The 20,710-nt window shown below is 42.1% G+C and overlaps 1 protein-coding gene across 3 annotated transcripts in view; it reads right to left on the reverse strand.

The window, feature by feature from the left end:
• The window catches only part of hapln4 (hyaluronan and proteoglycan link protein 4), a 34,818-nt gene that overhangs the window by 5,973 nt on the left and 8,135 nt on the right, over nucleotides 1-20,710 (reverse strand). For all 3 annotated transcript variants that reach the window (XM_028814688.2, XM_028814689.2, XM_028814690.2), the window contains 3 exons: nucleotides 16,940-17,048; nucleotides 6,488-6,850; nucleotides 6,088-6,390 (listed from right to left, as the gene is read on the reverse strand). In XM_028814688.2, the coding sequence (XP_028670521.1) occupies nucleotides 6,088-6,390; nucleotides 6,488-6,850; nucleotides 16,940-17,048 (775 nt within the window). The remainder of the gene's footprint in view (nucleotides 1-6,087; nucleotides 6,391-6,487; nucleotides 6,851-16,939; nucleotides 17,049-20,710) is intronic.

Raw genomic sequence — 20,710 nt, forward strand, 5'->3', positions numbered from 1 at the left:
GAGTGGAACCCCCCACCAGGCGGAGCCACTCTTACATTACTGTTTAGGGACCACCCTTCAGCCTATAAATTCAGGTGCAAGTCCCTTAGCGGTCCTTTGATTGTCAGACATTCAAAGAGGGCTGCCCTCGTGAGCAGTAATTTTCTGCACTTTAGAATTTATTGCTTCTGTTTTGTCTTTTGATTATTTGGATTATGATTGGGATTTGTCCGCTGTGGTTTGCCTTTTGGGCAAAACATTTCTGCCCTCATTTCTGCCTACCTTTACCAATTTATTCATCTTTGTGTTTAGTTTTAGTAAACATTTTCATTTATAAAGATTCTTTTGAGGACTGTTTTTCAAGCCAAAGTTTTTTTCTATGTGTTTTCTTTGGGACATTTAACTCTTTTAGGGCGGATGTCAATGTTTGTTGACACGTACCCCTAAGTGGAGATATCAACGAAAGTCGACATCAGCAATCAGCTGTAAACGGCGATAAAATTTTCCATTATGTTATAGGTAAACTGTCTTTGCTAGGAGGAATGTTAGACTTATACTTATACTTAGAATTGACTTCCAATCCCTGTGTGTGTGTGAGTAGCGTAAACAACGTCTGGAATGGCATCAACATTGGATGAGAGAGTGAAGCAAATGCGCAAAGAAAAATACTCCATGCGTATTATTTATTTATTTATTTATTTATTTATTGCCTGTTATTGCTGAATCAAACTCCACTTTTGATGTAAGTGATCTGGAGATTGAAAACGAAAGTCAAGTGATTACATCAGCTGATCGTTCCCCAGCTGACTGTGCAGCTGAAGTGTCTACAGCAACATTCACCTGTGAGGACTACACAGACGTAGATCCATAGGAGCCAAGCTGGCAACTGGACTTCAAACGACGTGGCAAACTAGTGGACACTAAAGATTACCAGCCACTCGACTACTCCAATCTTTTTTTCTCCAGAAAGTGCCTTTCAGCTTGTGAGTGATGAGACAAACAGGTATTTAATAAGTATGTGAATTAACATACTATAGAGGCCCGTGGAACATAAAGCAGAATGAAATTTGTCAAAAGTAAGTATTTTATGTTGATTTATGTGTGAAACCATTGCTTTGTATGCTTTTTAGAAAACTGACTTTTTTGGAAAAATTAGCCCTAAAATTGTTCAAGTATATTCAAGACAAAAGCCCTTTTATTCCTGTGTAGGCCAAAGCAGGACAGTAGTTTCTGGGGCCAGACTGCCCAAGGTGAAGCCTATTCTTGGTCAGACTATCAAGGAGCTCAGCGATGCCCTGGTCCAGATCTGTGAGGAGAACCCCAAGGACACCATCCATCATCTCATTAGAATCATGCCTACCCGATGTTGTCAGGCATGCATACAAGCATGTGGGAGCCACACAAACTACAGAGTATAATTTGGATTTGCTGCAATGAAATATCGGCAAAACGGACTAGCCTGCCGCATCATTTTTTCACTTTGATTTTCGGGGTGTCTTTGAATTCAGCCCTCTGTAGGTTGATCATTTTCATTTCCATCAAACAATGTGGCATTCTTTCATTCCTAACACATTACCCAGTCCATATCAGTAGAGATCTTCAGCAGGATTTATTTCCCATTGAGATTGGATGTGTTTTCAAAGTGTTCCTTTAATTTTTTTGAGTAGTTTATAAGCACTCAAATGGCATTTAGAAGCATTAGGGCTCATCAATACCTTAGGCAATAAAATTAAAACACAATGTATTATGATATTAGTTAGTTTGAGCATTATAGGGGCTTAAGAGTTGATTGTCAAAAGTTAGGGGACGTTTTCCTGAATATGTGCCCGTGGTGTAATGTGCAGCTGCAAGCCATGACTTAACAGCAATGCTGTCTGCGTTTGTGGGCTTTTATATTAGCATGCATATGTATATGTTTTAAATTAGCTTTTAAGTTTATATGCCAGTGCTTCTTTATATAGCTAGTATAATAACAAAAAGATACAGCAGTACTTATATTTTGATATATATTGATTATATATATATTGATTGTTAAAGACTTGTCTTTTTTCCTTCTTTCAAGTATGAAGCACCGTGTCAAAGCCTTTTTGCATCTTGGCTCTTATCAGTGAAGCTGTGCTCTACCGCTCACTGGCACAGTCACCTATCATGTTAGTTTTAACCTTACAGGATGCTAATGCAACAATCAATCATTTATTAAATTATTAATTAGGCAGTCCAGCTTTCATTCATGGTTTCCTTCTGATCCCAACTTAATTGTTGAGCATTGAATTGCTATCAGTCTTAACAGCTCTGGATTAGGCCATGAGAATGAAGCAAGGGGTAGTCAGGTGATGCTCACCTCCAGGTGGAAAATCTGTCCTTCGAGCCAAAGTGGTTGTTGTGAGAAGAAGGGTTGGGAAGAAGATTATTATGGGGATGTCTACGGAGACAAGGGTATTGTTATGAGAACATCTGCAACACCATGTGATTGTTATAGGAAAAGGTGCTGAGTGGGGACAACATCATGAGCAACCCTGTACAGAAGATGATGGGAAACTAGCATGAGAGGGGGGCATTATGTGATAAGACCTGTAATATATTTGGGGCTCACAGTACGCTCAGGTCTCACTTCATGAACTGAGACAGGCTTTATGTGCTCTGCAATTGTTTTCTATGCTGTGCAATAAAGTCTAAATTCTGACTGCCTTTCTGAAGACACAGCTTGTTTTCTGAAGATTTCTTCACAACATCATCTCAATGCCTTTTTTTCACATTATTTTTATGGGTACCACCATTTTAAGCATTTGGGTTGCATCCATCTTGTTTGAGGTTTAATGACACAGCTTTCTAGCCATGTGATTGGAATGAAACTGAAGAGAAGAGGTACTGAGAGACACTAAAATCTTTAGAGCATGAATATAAGTGTTTCTGAATACTGACTACGTTAAAAAGGCAGAAAAAAAAGAGTGTGAAGAAGATGTACGATCAATAGTGTGATAAATGGAGAAAGGAGACATATCTAAGTTATTCAAAAGTGAACAGCAGAGACCCTGAGGAAAATCAAATACAGAGCAATGTCTGCAAGTCATTTGAGAGCAAATAAAAGGAACACTGATGAACATCTAAGTCAGAAAAAAGATTAAATCACGAAATGAAGAAAAGCAATCTCAGTAGAGTCAAGATAATAAAATGATTATTGGATACACAAAAGTCATTCAGAATGAACAAAAGCAACAAAAAGAGAGAACACGGTGAACAAAATTGGAGTGATGGTGATCAAAGTTAAAGGAAAACAGACGAAAGGAAAACTGATAAACGTAAAGGTAACTGGAGCAGGAACAGGGAGGCACTGAGGAGCAATCAGTTAAAAGCAGACAAAAATTAAAATGAGGAACGTGAAAATCATGAATCTAAGTCATTCAAAAACAGCAGAGCTATCAAAGAATGACAGTGAACAAAAATGAACCTGAACCCCACCCCAGTGGACAAGGGAAGGGAAACTAACAAACAACTAATGTACTGGAGGGATAATCAAAAGGGTACTGAGGAAAATTTAAACCACTGATAGAGACAATGTGTGAAACTAAAGACCATCTAAGTCAAAAGAGAGTTGGCACAAGATGTCATGAAGAACGTCTAGCTCAGGAGAGTTGACAGAAGATGACAAAGATACATCAAAGGCAGACAAAAGGAGAACTGATGCAGACAGATGAGTAATCAGATCGTGAGGTGAAGCAAATTAATCTGAGTAGAGCAGAGAAGCAATGACACTGGAAACACACAAGTCTTTCAAAATGGACAAATGAGGCCCTTAGAGAGAAGACAGTGAACAAAACTGGAGCGAGGGACATCAAAGTCGATAGGAAAAAAAAGACAAAAAGAAAACTGAGCAACACCCAAGCCAGAAGAAGAGTGTGAAGAGAAGAGGCACTGAGGAGCAGTTACATGAATAAACCGTGGGCCTAAAACTAATACAAGAATGTTGGAATCATTTGATTTTAAACAAAAATGAACATGAGCACCATCCAGGACCAAAGATAATCAAGCAGAAGTGCTTTCAAGAATATCTAAGTCAGTAAGGTGAATAAAAAGAGACAACAAAGAATCACCTAAAATAAAATACATTGAACATGGAGCATCTAAATCAATGGGGAGACAATAAAAGAAAGACTGGCAAATGTCTAAGAGAGAAGAGAGTTAGTTCACCAGAGAGCTGCTTAATAAGTGCAAAATTAATACATGAGGTCTTGAGGAGTCTTTAGATCAGTGGAAAGCTGGCAAAGGGGCATGGAGTACATGACTAAGTCACAAGAGAAGGAAAAGAAGAGTTACTGAAGAACAACTGAGGCCGTAGAGTGAACAAAAAGGCTGAGGGATAAATTAAAGTATTAAATGAAGGAATATCGAATATGAAACACAGTGAAGAGAATATGGAGCAAAGGATAAAATCAAATAGGCAGAAAACCAAAGGAAAACTGACGATCACCTAAGTCAGAAGAAAGGTAATGAAAGAGCTTCTGAGGAACATCTGAGTTGATTGGAGTGAACACAAGAGGTGCTGAGAAATGTCTAAATGGTTAGATATTGAACAGACATGAACCTGAACACCATTCAGACCAAAAGACAGTGGACAAAAGTTGGTGTGGATCATATAAGATCAGGAGAGTGATACTGATATAATGGTGTGGAAAACATCTACCATATATACTCTCTTATAAGTCGTGTCTTGAAACCCAAAAAATCGATCATAAAAATCAGACACCGACATATGCCCGTTCAAAAATACGACATTTAACATTTTTTTTTAATCTTCTTGCTTCCTCCAATCTTGCACCAGTTTCTCAGACACATCAAAATTTGTTGCAGCAGTGCAGTTACCAATTTCTTTCACCACTTCAACGACTTTTAATTTAAAACCACCTTCATATTTTCTTCTGATCGAACACTCCATTGTAGATAAGGGATGCTCTTATGATAAAGGTGTATGAGGGTGTGAGATACAAAAACGAAAACAGTGCAAACGTCGCTTCAGAATAGTTTGGTATTTTACTGTGTGGTCACGTAGACATAATATATAGAAAAAAGGCCATGTGCTCCATGGTTACTCTTTCAGGTGGGCATTAGCATATCATAATCTCTTATACCAATAGTGTGAGTTTTCCGCATTCGACTTATATGGCCAACATTATAAAATACCGGAAATTATACGGTAAAATCAAGCCCCGACTTATAGGCGGGAGAACTTAAATGAGAGTATATATGGTAACACAGCATAAGCAACAAAAGACAATAGCAGTGGAAACATCCAAGTTGTCTGAAAGTGAAGAAGAGAGAAATGCGTAACATGGAATACAGTGAAGAAAAAAATAGTGCCAGGTATGTGTCAGACAAGGGACAGTAGAAGAAAGAACAATTGACTACGACAGTAGATAGTTAACCAAAGGAATCCTGGGGAGCATGTCAATCATTACATAATGAAAGAGCATCCAAGTCAATGTAGAGCAGGTAAGCTGATCAGTATCAACAACAGAAAAGAGATACCTAATGAGGTGCTAAAGAGCTTCTGAATTACAAAGAAAGGATATAAACAAAAGATGCAGGTATACTAAAGCCATTCTTGGAGCAAGAAGTGTCAGGTCAGTGAAGCACAGGCAAAGGGAAAACAGAAAATGGGATATGAAGGTCTTAGAGTTTGGGCTGCAAATGGGGATATCTGGAGGAAAAACCTGAGCAAATACTGGGAGAACAAGCAAAGGGAATTCAACACCTGGACACAGGATTCATACCAAAAAGAGTGCCACTGTGAGGCAGCAGCACTAACCACTGTTTCACCTCGTCAACCCTACAAGGTGGTCTGAGGAACAATTCATCCAGATGCAGGAGGGAAAAAGGGGTTTTATTTGAGAAGAATAGTTCTCTCAATATGTTAGTCAAGAGAGAATGCATTAAAGGGTCACCCTGGAACATGCAACACAGCAGAGAGTGGACAAGAGATCCTGTCAGATTATATAAAACATTTGAGACCATTGAGCAAAGAGCAATGCTACCTTAAGGCTCTGGCCTCCTGGGCTTGAACCCCAGCCAAGATCATGGCTTTAGAAATTCTCTTTGGAAGGAACATCTTACCGTTCAAGTTGGAGGTGAAGCAGAAAGCATCGTAGAGTTCATCTTCTTTGTGCCTGTAACCATAGTTGCGCACACCTGCTGGAGCTTCCTTTTTACCACACTCTTCTCGTGGCTTGGATATGGGGTACTGGACAGATCCGTCTTCCAGCCAGCCTGCATTACACCAGTCCAGTCCCTCCATCCATGCTGCATGAAGCTGATCATAAGATGCCAAGATAGCATCCTGGTCCTTACAGACCTTTTCTGCGTCATAGAAGTTGAGTTTGTAGCGCCCCAGGCGAGGGTGGTATGGAAACACAACGCCTGCAGGGAATAAGAGAAAGTGCATGTGGTTAGCGCACAGGCAGAAGAAAAGAACAGATTAACAAAAATTAAAGATGCAGTGAGCTTTGTTCCTGACCTTCCAGATCGAGATTCACAAATCCAGTGTCATCCTCCATGTCATTGGTGACTTCACATTCATATCGCCCATAGTCTTGTAGTGTCACATTGTGAATGGCAATGGAGGCATCACCGGAATCAGATCCCTGCAAGAAAGCCCGCCCTCGGAAAGTGCCAAAAGTGCGTTGCTGGTGACCCAGAGCGACAAGGACATCTTCAAACATTAGAGAGTCTGTCACCTTTGTCCATTTGATGCGGAGGCGACCAGGATCTGTGTCTTCTGGCTCATGGTGGTAGTGGCAAGGCAGGATGATGGTGCCACCTCGGTGTGTTAGGACTTTCCCAGGGGCTGTCTGCACAATCACTAGCCCACTCTCATCCTCTGGAGGGGACAAGAGAACAAAAGTAAGAAGCCTTCTGATTGGAAGGATTGTGTGAAGCCTCAGTGCACTCACTGCTCAATTATTGAATGGCCGCAACTTGAGATACCCCCTCTCAACACTTGCTGTTAGGCCCACAGGGGATACTCTGATTCATGTAAGATCAGACGGTGCTGGAGAGGAACCTCGAATGAAAGGGATGTTTGAGCTGAACACCTACCTGTCAGTCTCATAGAGAATTGGAAATGTTGGCCAAGTATGATAAAATCGTAAAAGCCTGTATGTTTGTAAGAGTTTATGCGAGTTTACCTCAGCAGCACATCACTTTAGTTGGCCATTTGACACCACAACCAGGCTGATCCTAGCTCCTGACTGTTCCTCGGGTCTTATCATTTGGAGTCTGACGCTACTGGCTAGAGTGGTAGCTCTGAGGCTAGGAATCTGCACTGATAATTGGAAGGTTGCCAGTTTGACTCCCATAAACGCCACAAGTGACTCTACTCTGTTGCAAGGCTCTTAACCTGCAATTGCTTCGACCTGGGTATGATGCTAATTTGCATCCAGCCCTGCAGGTCCTTTAACTTAAAGGGAAAACTTGGGGGTTGGTGGCAGGACTGGTACTCCAGCCACCATATACAGTTAGGTCCATAAATATTTGGACAGAGACAACTTTTTTCTAATTTTGGTTCTGTACATTACCACAATGAATTTTAAATGAAACAACTCAGATGCAGTTGAAGTGCAGACTTTCAGCTTTAATTCAGTGGGGTGAACAAAACGATTGCATAAAAATGTGAGGGAACTAAAGTATTTTTTAACACAATCCCTTTATTTCAGGGGCTCAAAAATAATTGGACAATTGACTCAGAGGCTATTTCATGGGCAGGTGTAGGCATGTCTGTCGTTATGTCATTATCAACTAAGAAGATAAAAGGCCTGGAGTTGATTTGAGGTGTGGTGCTTGCATGTGGAAGATTTTGCTGTGAACAGACAACATGCGGTCAAAGGAGCTCTCTATGCAGGTGAAAGAAGCCATCCTTAAGCTGCGAAAACAGAAAAACCCATCCGAGAAATTGCTACAATATTACAAGTGGCAAAATCTACAGTTTGGTACATCTTGAGAAAGAAAGCAAGCACTGGTGAACTCAGCAACGCAAAAAGAGCTGGACGTCCACGGAAGACAACAGTGGTGGATGATCTCAGAATCATTTCCATGGTGAAGAGAAACCCCTTCACAACTGCCAACCAAGTGAACAACACTCTCCAGGGGGTAGGCGTATCGATATCCAAGTCTACTATAAAGAGAAGACTGCATGAAAGTAAATACAGAGGGTGCACTGCAAGGTGCAAGCCACTCATAAGCCTCAAGAATAGAAAGGCTAGACTGGACTTTGCTAAAGAACATCTAAAAAAGCCAGCACAGTTCTGGAAAAACATTATTTGGACAGATGAAACCAAGATCAACCTCTACCAGAATGATGGCAAGAAAAAGTATGGAGAAGACGTGGAACAGCTCATTATCCAAAGCATACCACATCATCTGTAAAACACGGTGGAGGCAGTGTGATGGCTTGGGCGTGCATGGCTGCCAGTGGTACTGGGACACTAGTGTTTATTGATGATGTGACACAGGACAGAAGCAGCCGAATGAATTCTGAGGTGTTCAGAGACATACTGTCTGCTCAAATCCAGCTAAATGCAATCAAATTGATTGGGTGGCATTTCATGATACAGATGGACAATGATCCAAAACATACAGCCAAAGCAACCCAGGAGTTTATTAAAGCAAAGAAGTGGAAAATTCTTGAATGGCCAAGTCAGTCACCTGATCTTAACCCAATTGAGCATGCATGTCACTTGTTGAAGACTAAACTTCGGACAGAAAGGCCCACAAACAAACAGCAACTGAAAGCCGCTGCAGTAAAGGCCTGGCAGAGCATTAAAAAGGAGGAAACCCAGCATCTGGTGATGTCCATGAGTTCAAGACTTCAGGCTGTCATTGCCAGCAAAGTGTTTTCAACCAAGTATTAGAAATGAACATTTTATTTCCAGTTATTTAATTTGTCCAATTACTTTTGAGCCTCTGAAATGAAGGGATTGTGTTAAAAGAATGCTTTAGTTGCCTCACATTTTTATGCAATCGTTTTGTTCACCCCACTGAATTAAAGCTGAAAGTCTGCACTTCAATTACATCTGAGTTGTTTCATTTAAAATTCATTGTGGTAATGTACAGAACCAAAATTAGAAAAAAGTTGTCTCTGTCCAAATATTTATGGACCTAACTGTAAAACCTCACACTGTTCCAGTGTGGTGCTGAGGTGTAACCCCCTGTATTCGAATCCCAATCCAGGTGGTTTGTCATGTAGTGGGTGCAACAACACGCTGTAATCAGCACATGCTCCCAACCTCTCTCAACCTACTGGATCTTTGGGTTGTGTAGGCCGCTAATCCCAATTCCTCCCTTACCCTTTTGGTGTCCCTATCAGGTTAATGTAAGTATCCTATTAATTTTATTTGGTCATATCTTGTGTATAATCGTGAAGTTTGTTAGACATACAAAGAACGCTTATTGGGTTCATCTACTCCCGTCCTTGAAGATTAACACACACAGATCCCCTCCTTGGAAAAGTCTCGGGTGATGCCATTTGCCAGTCACTCCACAATATTCCACGTAGGATTCTCTACATATGGACTCACTATCACCAGCACTAACAAAAATACAGGTGTCATCGTGACACACATAAAAGCAGAACTGTTTTGGTTATATGCCACATACCAACCAATGTCCCACTTTTACCGCAGTTGTTCTGATTATTGAGGGATGACCTCAATAGCCTTGATAAACCTTATGGATATGAAAGCAGCGATCTTCCCCACACTGGGAGCCCCCATATTATTTCAGTCACTCACTGTATAAGAGCAATGAAGTATTTATTAATGTATAACAATACCAAATAGAAGAAAATATAATAGATTAATAAATTAAACAGATAACAAAGTCTGGTGTCACGCATGTGCACATTGAGGACAGCCTAAAGGTTCAGATGATTGTAATTTCCCACCTGAACACTGGATGGCGCTGTTTATTAACACCTTATCTCTTCCTCCCTCTGCAAAACTGCTCAAAAAAATTAAAGGAATACTTTCAAAACACATCAGATCTCAATGGGAAAAAAAGTCCTGCTGGATATCTCTACTGATATAGCCTGGGTAATGTGTTAGGAATGAAAGGATGCCACATTGTTTGATCAAAATGAAAACTGTCAACCTACAGAGGGCTGAATTCAAAGACCCCCTGAAAATCAAAGTCAAAAAGTGATGCAGCAGGCTAGTCCATTTTGTCGATATTTCATTGCAGCAAATCCAAATCATACTCAGTAATTTGTGTGGCTCCAACATGCTTGTATGCATGCCTGACAACATCGGGTGGGCATGATCCTAATGAGATTATGGATGGTGTCCTGGAGGATCTCCTCCCAGATCTGGACCAGGGCATCACTGAGCTCCTGGACAGTCTGAGGTGCAACCTGGCAGCGTCGGATGGACCGAAACATACTGTCCTAGAGGTGTTCTATTGGATTTAGGTCAGATGACTGAGCGTGGGGGCCAGTCAATGGTATCAATTCCTTCATCTTCCAGGAACTGCCTGCATACTCTCGCCACATGAGGCCGGGCATTGTCATGCACCAGGAGGAACCCAGGACTCACTGCACCAGCATAGGGTCTGACAATGGGTCCAAGGATTTCATCCCAATACCTAATGGCAGTCAGGGTGCCATTGTCTAGACTGTAGAGGTCTGTGCATCCCTCCATGGATATGCCTCCCCAGACCATCACTGACCCACCACCAAACCGGTCTTGCTGAATGATGTTACAGGCAGCATAACGTTCTCCATGGCTTCTCCAGACCCTTTGACGTCTGTCACATGTGCTCAGGATGAACCTGCTCTCATCTGTGAAAAGCACAGGGTGCCAGTGGTGGACATGCCAATTCTGGTATTCTATGTCAAATGACAATCGAGCTCCATGGTGTCAGGCAGTGAGCATAGGGCCCACTAGAGGACGTCGGGCCCTCAGGCCATCCTCATGAAGTCTGTGTCTGATTGTTTGGTCAGAGACATTCACACCAGTGGCCTGCTAGAGGTCATTTTGTAGGCTCTGGTGGTGCTCATCCTGTTCCTCCTTGCCCAAAGGAGCAGATATCGGTCCTGCTGATGGGTTAAGAAACTTTCTATGGCAATGTTCAGCTCTCCTAGAGTAACTTCCTGTCTCCTGGAATCTCCTCCATGCCCCTGAGACTGTGCTCTGAGACACAGCAAACCTTCTGGCAATTGCACGTATTGATGTGCCATCCTGGAGAAGTTGGACTACCTGTGCCAGCTCTGTAGGGTCCAGGTATCGCCTCATGCTACCAGTAGTGACACTGACCACAGCCAAATGTGAAACTAGTGAAAAAACAGTCAGAAAAGATGAGGAGGGAAAAATGTCAGTGGCCTTCTCCTGTTACACCATTCCTGTTTTGGGGGTCATCTCGTTGTTGCCCCTCTAGTGCACCTGTTGTTAATTTCATTAATACCAAAGCAGCTGAAACTGATTAACAACCCCCTCTGCTACTTAACTGATCAGATCAATATCTCAGAAGTTTCATTAACTTGATGCTATACTCTCATTAAAAAATGTTCCTTTATTTTTTTTAATCTAAATTGAATTAGTTTTTCTTTCTTTGCATGTAACTACTTCTTTGACATGTTCTAAAGCACTTTGAGCCTAATCCTTTGTGTGAAAATGTGCTATAAACAGAAATATTGTTGTTGTTGTCCAGTGTCTAAATCTAGTGGGATTCCAGCAGCAGCAGTCGGGTGGCAGGAACGCGTCTCTACTACTGTCCCACCTGGAGATGCTCCAGTATTAAGAAGGCACCACAGCAATGAGACCCTGCAGCTGACCAGAAGACACTAGTTGAGGTGTGACAAGCAGTGGATGGCATTTCTACCCGTACATTGATCTCTCTCTCTGTCCCTATCTTCAGTGCTTGAAGTTTCTGCAGTCTCAGTATCTTACTGTGTAACTCATTTGTGGTTTAAATCAAACAGATTTCATTACTGTGCATGTTTACATTGCTAGTAGTCTGGTTCTGTCTGCCTCCTTCTCAGCCAAGTGTTCTGCAGCTTTATTTATTTAGATAGACTTCAGTTGCCTGCACTTTGACACCTCTACTAGTCCGACTCTGTCTCCTGTCATTTCCCTGTGGCGTCAGCCTTGTGCATTCATTCTACCCTGAGTGTCTTGTATTTCTACTTGCCTACACGTCTAAAATCTAATCTGATTTCAGCAACCATCGCCTGCAGCTTTAGTTCTGACAGTCTCATACAGTCTTGTCTTCACTATCCTACAACTTAGAGACCAAAACCTATCAGAATTCAGCAAACTGCAAGTCACGCTGCTAGTAATCTCATCGTGCTTTAGTGTTTCCAAGTTCATTCACTTTACTCTCTGTATTTCATATTCCATCTGAATTAAGTTGATCTCAGTAGGTAGCGCTTTCCCCTGGTGATTAGTGTGATCCTGCCTTTTCTCCATCTCATGCAGCCTTACATGTATTGAGTGTGATCCAGTCCACTAATGGTATCCTGCATCTTCACCTAAATAAGACTCTAAAGCCAAATAATTTTCTGTAAGCAGATTGGGAGAGCATGGGGGTCATAAGGTCTTGGAAAGGGGTGTGTGGCACTCCTGATATCTCTGCAAAAGGACGAAGGTCCAGATCTTTAGAGTCCTGGTGCTTCCTGTTTTGCTATATGGTCACCATCCAGTGACCTGAGATGAAGTCTGCACTCCTGTGGTACTGTGTCTCTTAGGAGAATCCTTGGGTACCATTGGTTTGACTTTGAGTCTAAAGAGCAGTTGCTCACGGAGTCCCGAATGAGGCACATTACCTGCATTGTGAGGGAGCGTCAGTCACGGCACTATGGCAATGTGGTGCAATTCCTAGTGGGTGATCTGGCTCACAGGATCCCCATTGTTGAGAACCCAAGTGGCTACAACACCTGGCTGCTGCAAATAGATGGTCATTTCCAGAGGGTGGAACTGGACACTGGACTGCATGTCTGCCTGTGGGGTTGCCTACTGGGATCCTGAGCTGTTTCGTTGCGTGGTGGGTGCAGCAACATGCTCTACCAGTGCATGCTCCCCAACCTGATCTGACCTGCACCTTTATATTTCTAGCAATCTGCTCTGATCTGCTTCTACCTCTCTGTAGATATAAGACTGAATTATACTTCTGCATGGGCCTACCCCATAGCTACACCATAGCACATGTAGTCTGACAAATTTATTCTTCTTCCTCTTCATCTCTTCATACTTCTTATGTGGGTTCAATGTGCTTGATCAACCTTCACCAAACAGCTCAGCCATGAATCTCCTCCTCAATCAAGCTCTTTTTTCAGGGGCTACCATCTCCATTGATTTCTGTTGCTCACCTACGAGTTGAGCCCTTCAGGCTGTCTGTTTTGTCATGTACACTTCCGAGTCCCCCAGTGCCACAATGACTCCTTGTTCCCAATTGACGCTTTATTTATTCTTTTTGGTCCTGCGGGCTATTTGTTTCACTCCCTGATTGACGCCATTTTGATTTGGAGAGGGCATTTCCACCATGACATCGGTAAGCAAGCGCGCAGAGCATTTTGGGAGAGCGGGCCGCTGGTGTGTCCTGTTGCACCCCAGGAGCTTAAGCATTTAGTTCCAGCATTTACCCCTTGCAACTCACATTTAAAACTGTATTTAATTATTTTCTATTTTAATGCTTTATTCTTTGTATTGTAACTTAATTGAGACAATGATATGGGTCACTATCAGCCTATCATTTGGCTGTAAGTGCCTTTTTATAGAGTGCTCCACGCCTCATGTTCGTACTCGGCCTTTCTAGAAAACACACCAACTTTGCTGTTTGAATTTAAATTTTTTTAAATCTTTTTATTACTTTTCTGCTTTATATTTTTTCACTCTTTCATGTTTTATGTTTGGACTTTGGAATTGGTATATGTTGCCCCTTTATATATCTAAGAGGCTATACTGGTTAGTCTTGATGGATACTCGGAGAGCATTTCAACAATATATTCTTGTTTCTCTTATCTTTTCCCACTTCTATGTGGGATCAATTTGCTTGATCAACTTTCTCCATACAGCTCGGTCCTGCACCTCCACCTCAGTCAAGCTCTTTTTCTTCAGATCTCCTTTTGCTTTATCCTTGCACCTCTGCTTTGGCCTCCCTCACTTTCTCTTCCCCTGATCTTCCATTCCCATCATTCTTGTGCCCACATATTCCTTGTCTCTCCTCATCACATATCCATACCACTTCAGCCTACTTTCCTGTACTTTTCCAGGGCAGTCTTATGTATGGACACAATAGGCACTGGCCAGGGGACACAGGAGTATAGAAGCCCATGATGTTTCTGATGCCTATGTATGTTTCTGTTTTGCTATCAAAACAGGAGTCCCAGCGCACTACTTTGCCCGGGGGCCTTTGATGCACATGGGAAACTCTGAAGTTACCTGCAGCAGGCCCTGGATGGCCTGTAAGGGCAAAATTAGTGCAAATTGTGGAGGATAGCCTTATGCAGACTGCAAGTAAATTGAACCATGTGAGATTTGTTTTCCGTCAAGACAATGAGCCCAAGCATATAGGCAAAGCTACACAGGAATGGCTACACAATTGTAATGTCTTGGGGTGGCCGAGTCAGTCTCCAGATCTCAATCCAATTGACAATTTTTGACCTGATTTAACAAAGGCTGTTCATTCACGATTCCCTTGCAACCTGACAGAGCTTGAGCAGAGCTGTAAAGAAGAATGGCGAAAAATGGCAGTATGGAGTTGTGCAAAGCTGGGCACACAGACTCAAGGCTGTCATGGCTGCCAAAAGCACATCTGCTAAATTGGGTGAATGCTGATGTGATCAATTATTTTGTCTTTTATATTTATAATTAATTGAGACCACTTTGCTTATATCTGTTTCATTTTGACATTAAAGAGTCTTTTTCTGTTGATCAGTGTCAAAAAAAAATAAACAAATTAAAATCCACTGTGATTCAATGTTGTATAACAATGAAATGTGAGAACTTCCAACAGAGTGGTGAATAGTTTTTATCGGCTCTGCATGCTTCCTTGGATTCTGATCTTATCTGCTTCCAGACTGTGTTAACAATGAGTAATCAGACATTGGAATTTTCTGTCAGTGTTTTGTAGCTTTACATCCAAAAAGATGTAAAGCTACAAAACACAGCTTGTCAGCTCTCGGTTTCCTGACTTGTCTGCTGCAGTGTCCTCATCTGCTGTTCAGTCTTCCCCATTGAGGTTTACCTCATTCGGTCTCTCATTACATCATTCACTGGAGTCCTGCAGTTTTAGTTCAAGTCCGATTTCTTTATGCCACAGCTTTCCAAATCAGCATATTTATTATTGTTATTATTATATTATCAAGAGAGCATCAAGGAAACGAACGCTTTGGGTCAGGACATCCCAACACCACCATCAATCAGCATTGACAATGTAGTGCTTGAAGTGACAGGCAACTTCACTTACCTGGACTCTACAATTACCAACAATTTGTCGCTTGACAAGGCCGCTGGTGCGAAGGCCAAATTTAATAAGAGAGTGTGGGATAACATCCATCTCACCTCGAACACCAAACTTAAGGTGTGCCAGGGCATGTGTTCTTAGTACCCTACTGTATGGCAGTGAATACTGCTTAACCTACACCAGGCAGGAGAACCACCTGGAAAGATTTCATCTTCACTACTTAAGGCAAATCCTCTGCATCACATGGCGTGACAAAGTAACAAATGTCGAAGTGTTGAAACGGGTTGGCGAGAATTCATCTCCTCCTCGGTCAGCATCAACTGTGATGGCTAGGACATGTGCACCAAAAGAAAAAGATAGATAGATAGATAGATAGATAGATAGATAGATAGATAGATAGATAGATAGATAGATAGATAGATAGATAGATAGATAGATAGATAGATAGATAGATAGATAGATAGATAGATAGATAGATAGATAGATAGATAGATAGATAGATAGATAGATAGATAGATGCTACGTGTAGTGCGATGGCCATTAGACAGGGCCAGAAGGGACGACCAACCACACGCTATAAAGACGTCTGAAAACGTGACCTGAAACTCGCAGGCATTGATCTCATGAGCCACTATTTGAGATGGAGTTAAGAGGGGCACGGAAAAGTGCAATCAAGAGCTGGAGGACAGAAGCCAATCTAGAAAGACAGTAAATTCAGTCCTCTGCTACACATTCAGCCTTTGCCTGCAGCACCTGTGGGAGCAAAAGGGACTGCCAGGCCAGGATTGGGGTCTTGAGCCACTCCAGGTGCTGCCCGCAACAGCACTGACCAAGACGCTACCATGATTTTAAGAGATAGGCGAATGTTGATGAGTATGGTAAAAGTTGACTTGTTGCTATACGAAGAATTTGTGATTTTGTGCATTTTTAGACATTTTCAAACATGCAATGAAATCACAATGAGAGGAGCAACTAATTCAACAGTCAGGTCTCCCAGTGCGTTTGTCTCGGTTTGTATCATCTTTAGATCAGCTTTACCCTCAATACAACTGATCAATACAAGTTGAATTAATTAAATGTTTGTTTAACATATTTTAAGGTACTAAAGGAGGTTTTCTGAAGCAAACAGGCACAATGACAGATTTCAGCATGCACTCCCCTTAAAGGAACAAGCCTGTTGACTTGTTCTCAAAATTCTTCTGTTTTACTTTCTTAGAATCCCCTCTCAGTATCCCACATCTGTGATTTTCTTACCAATCTGCTTCTGACAGACTTCATCGTTCTGACCCATGGAGCCTCATCTGTCTTACTCACGTTATCTTGCAGTCCACAGAGCTGTTGCCGTCTTTAGGCGTCTGATCCTGTCTGATTTCAGCTTTAAGAGCTGACTCTTTACAGATCTCAGCACTGGGCAGTGACGTGCCAGATGATGCATTTGGCCAACGGTTTCCTACAATCCAACATCCCCCTTTGCAGTTTTTGAACACATTGATCCCTGGCAGAAGGCTGTACTCACCCATCACATGTACAATTTTCTTTCTTCCTTTATCTGTTTCAGCTAACCATGCAGCAGCAGGCAGAGCTAGGAGGGCGGCCAGACAGGAGACACAAATCCATCTCATGGTCTGCAAGAGTAAGATTGAAGTATTTGTGAGCAGCAGGGGTGCAGGAGTCCCACCGAAGCTGTGCATGCAGTTGTGCCATTCATGTGCCGACTTCAATGAATGTAAATCTAAACTAGAGTGTTGATTAGTGAAATTTTCCAGTGTTTCTGGCAGCAAATTTTCTGGCTTCACCAGTGTCCATAATCATCAAATTTTTCCCTAAAAAACATTGCAAAACCAGCTTAGGTGAATTTTTTCCAGCACTCTTATTGCTATACAAGGCCAGTGTGACATCGCAGAACTGTAGCAGCCAAAGCTGGATGCACCGTCTCCATTCTGTCCTTACCAGAAAGCTGGTTGAGGCCTAACCGCTCTCCACTCCCCCCTGTCACCTCTCCACACGTCCATCAGAGCTGCAGCAGCAGTAATGGTAATCTGAGGGATGTGCGGAGAGACGTTTTCAAGCCTCAACGACCAACTCAGACATGGTTGGGGGGTTTCACTGCTAGCAGCTGGACAAGATGGTAAGTGACTACCTGGGGTACATTAGTACACATGTGTGTATGTGCGCTGATGACGCCATGGAGTTCTGATCCATGAGGGTGAGTTAAAGCTGTGAGCTTACTCATTATACACTGGAAGAGCTTATTGTCTGGGTGGGCTTTCAGTGCTGCAGGTTGGGTCAAATTGAATGAGTCCAGGAGCAGCAGAGATTTCTAGCCCCTTAGTGCTGATTCAAGGAACTAGATGGGTCTCTCCCCTGCCCCTCTCTACTGTACTTCCTCTGGTTTTCTGTAACTCTTATGAGCACTTGGCTTGTGGGGGCCAATCCTCATTGAATTCATGATTACTGCTCCTGTTGCCACTGTAAGCAAGACATTTTAGCATTCTGATATTTAATTCTATTAATTTTAAGTCTCAAGGAGACACAGTGGTGCAGTGGTTAGAGCACTGCTGCCCCACAGCTCAGGTCACATTTTAGGCCACAATAATCAGTCCAGCATAGCTGGCAGACGCCTCCCTAACCCTCAGAGACACTTAAAGGCCAGCACTACAGTCAGGATTGTGTTCTTTGACATTTCCAGTAGCTTTAACACCATTCTGCCTCTTCAACAGGGGAAAAACCTCAAGGCTAAGAATCTTGATGCTCCTACAATCTCTCAAATCATGGACTACCTGATTGACAGAAAGCTGTTTGTGAGACTCGAGAAAATGTGTGTCACAAATGGTGGTGTGTGATACTGAAACAATTCAGGGAACTGTCTTGTCTACCTTCCTGTTCAGCCTCTACACAACAGACTTCCAGTGCAATACCAACGTTTGCCAGATGACTCCTCCATCATTGGCTGCATTAATAATGGAGATTACCTGGAGTACAGGAGGCTTGAGAAGGATTTTGTCTTGAGGTGTTGTGAGAACCACCTGCAACTCAACATCAGCAAGACAAAAGAGTTGAGGGTGGGCTTCCAGCATGCCAAAAAGCCTCACAGACCAGCCAGGGGAAGAATGTGGAGGGGTGCAGACTTACATCTACATTTATTTATTTGGCAGATGGCATCATCCAAAGCAAATTACAACATTTGAGATACAATTGATTACATTTCTTTTCTTTTTCCAATTGGAGCACAAGCTCAGAGTCACACAGTGTCAGTGGCAGGATTTGAACCCATAGCCTCAGGGTTTGAAGTCCAAAGCTTTAACCGACTGTACCACACTGCTTACTATGTGGGGGTTTACATGAACAGTGGACTGGACTAGTCTGACATCACAATGGTGCCAGAGCAGGGCCAGAGCAGACTGGACTTTTTGAGAAGACTCAGATCTTTTCATGGGTCTAGCAAACTGCTTGACATTTTCTGCCATTATATAACAGCCAGTGTTATTATACTATGTCGTGGTCTCCTGCGGAAGCAACTAGAGTTTCACACAAAGAAATCTGCTCCATCAGAGGGTTAAACCTGGACACACAGAAAGCTCTTGTGGAAAAGAGGATGATGCCTTCATGAAAAATCCTCTCCAGAGGCGCTGTCTTGGAGCTCTTTTAGTCACAGGCTCATTCCTCCTAAGATGCTCCTTTTGGGTCTTTTCTGCCCACTGTAATCAGGCACTTCAGTGCTTCCTCCTGACATCCCTAACTAAATACTCATACTCTCATTTGCTATATCTGCACAAATATAAATGTATCATTTATTTACAAATTGATTGACTGCATTATTTGCCCTGTCAGTCTGTATCTTTGTGTGTGTGTGTGTGTTTCTGCTGTTGTATGCATCTACAGTTCCACTTGAGATTTATAAAGTTTATCAAACCTTATCTTATCTAATGTGAAAGACCACTGTATTGTTATAATGCACACAAAACTAGTTCAGTTTCTTCTTCCCCAAAAGCAAAATTTGCTTACCTTTCCATGATTTCCCCGAACTCGAGGAAAAACAAATTCAGCGGGGTTGGCTCATCACTGCTAAACAAGTTAGAAAATGTAGGCATGATGTAACATTCCAGAGCGCTCAGGGACTAATTTGCAAATTGGAATGTTTTTCATTTATGTTTGTTTACTTCACAAAAGAGACAGATGTCATATTATTAAATATTTTTGTGACAATGAATCATTTTCAAAAATAACATTGGTAATAGAATGTAATTACGTCTATTAATAGAATACATCAGATACATGTTTGTTTTTGAATAACATTTACATTATCACATTGCAGTTAAAAACTGAGCCCAGACAGTGCAACTAATCATCACTGAGGGGCATGGGAAGGGGTGGAGCCTGATGTGGGTGGGGCCAATTGACAGACATCTCCCATATTCAGCAATCCCCTCCTCGCTGTGTGATGAAAGATCCTATCACATTGGGTGTGTATTTAAACAATTTGCTAGTCATGACATTCTGTGTTTATTTAATTTCTGAATAATTGTATTATTTATTTTTCACCATAAAAGGTAAATACTGTTTCCAGTTGTACCATAATTCAGCAGTATCATATTCTTGCCATTACATCAGTGCACTTTTAGCACAGACATTAAGATTAAGAGTTAGTGCTATTAGGGTTTAGCATGAAAGCAAAATGGTTCCACTCAGACATCCAGCCCTGCTTACATCTGACCACACCCCCATTCCTCATCCTGCAGCAAGGAAGTTCGCAAATAGTATTGATTGGCCTACATTATGTTCCACCTCAAGTGATGTCAAAATTGGACCAATAGATGTCCTGTTGTTACTTATTGGTTGTAGAGGGTTTATGGCTGATTGAAGTTATGGCCAGTAGGAGGCAGAGCAGTACTCCAAACTTTAGATACAATTCCACAACACCAAGTCCTGGAAGCAAATAACAGTTTATTAATAAGTAAATACCTCTCAACAGGCTTCACAATATACAGAAGAACAGTCTATGGTTTCTCTCCCCTGTGTATTTCCCTCCTCCTTCCACTCTTCTCAACAAGCCTTGTCCAAATCCTCCCGACTATCTATCTGGGCTAAGTCTTTTAACTCTGGACCTGGGAGTACTTCAAGAGCTTAACCTATTGCCACCAGGAAGCACTCTTGGGACAGGCAGGACCCCAGCACTCTTTTTGTCATCAGTGTCCAATAGCTCCCCATACAGGACCCACAGAACTTGGCAGAGCAGGCCCCTGTGACCCCAACTCCCATGCTGCTCTGTGGGTATACATACTGGGGC

The sequence above is a fragment of the Erpetoichthys calabaricus genome, chromosome 12 (genome assembly GCF_900747795.2).
Source record: "Erpetoichthys calabaricus chromosome 12, fErpCal1.3, whole genome shotgun sequence".
NCBI classification, from domain to species: Eukaryota; Metazoa; Chordata; class Cladistia; order Polypteriformes; family Polypteridae; genus Erpetoichthys; species Erpetoichthys calabaricus.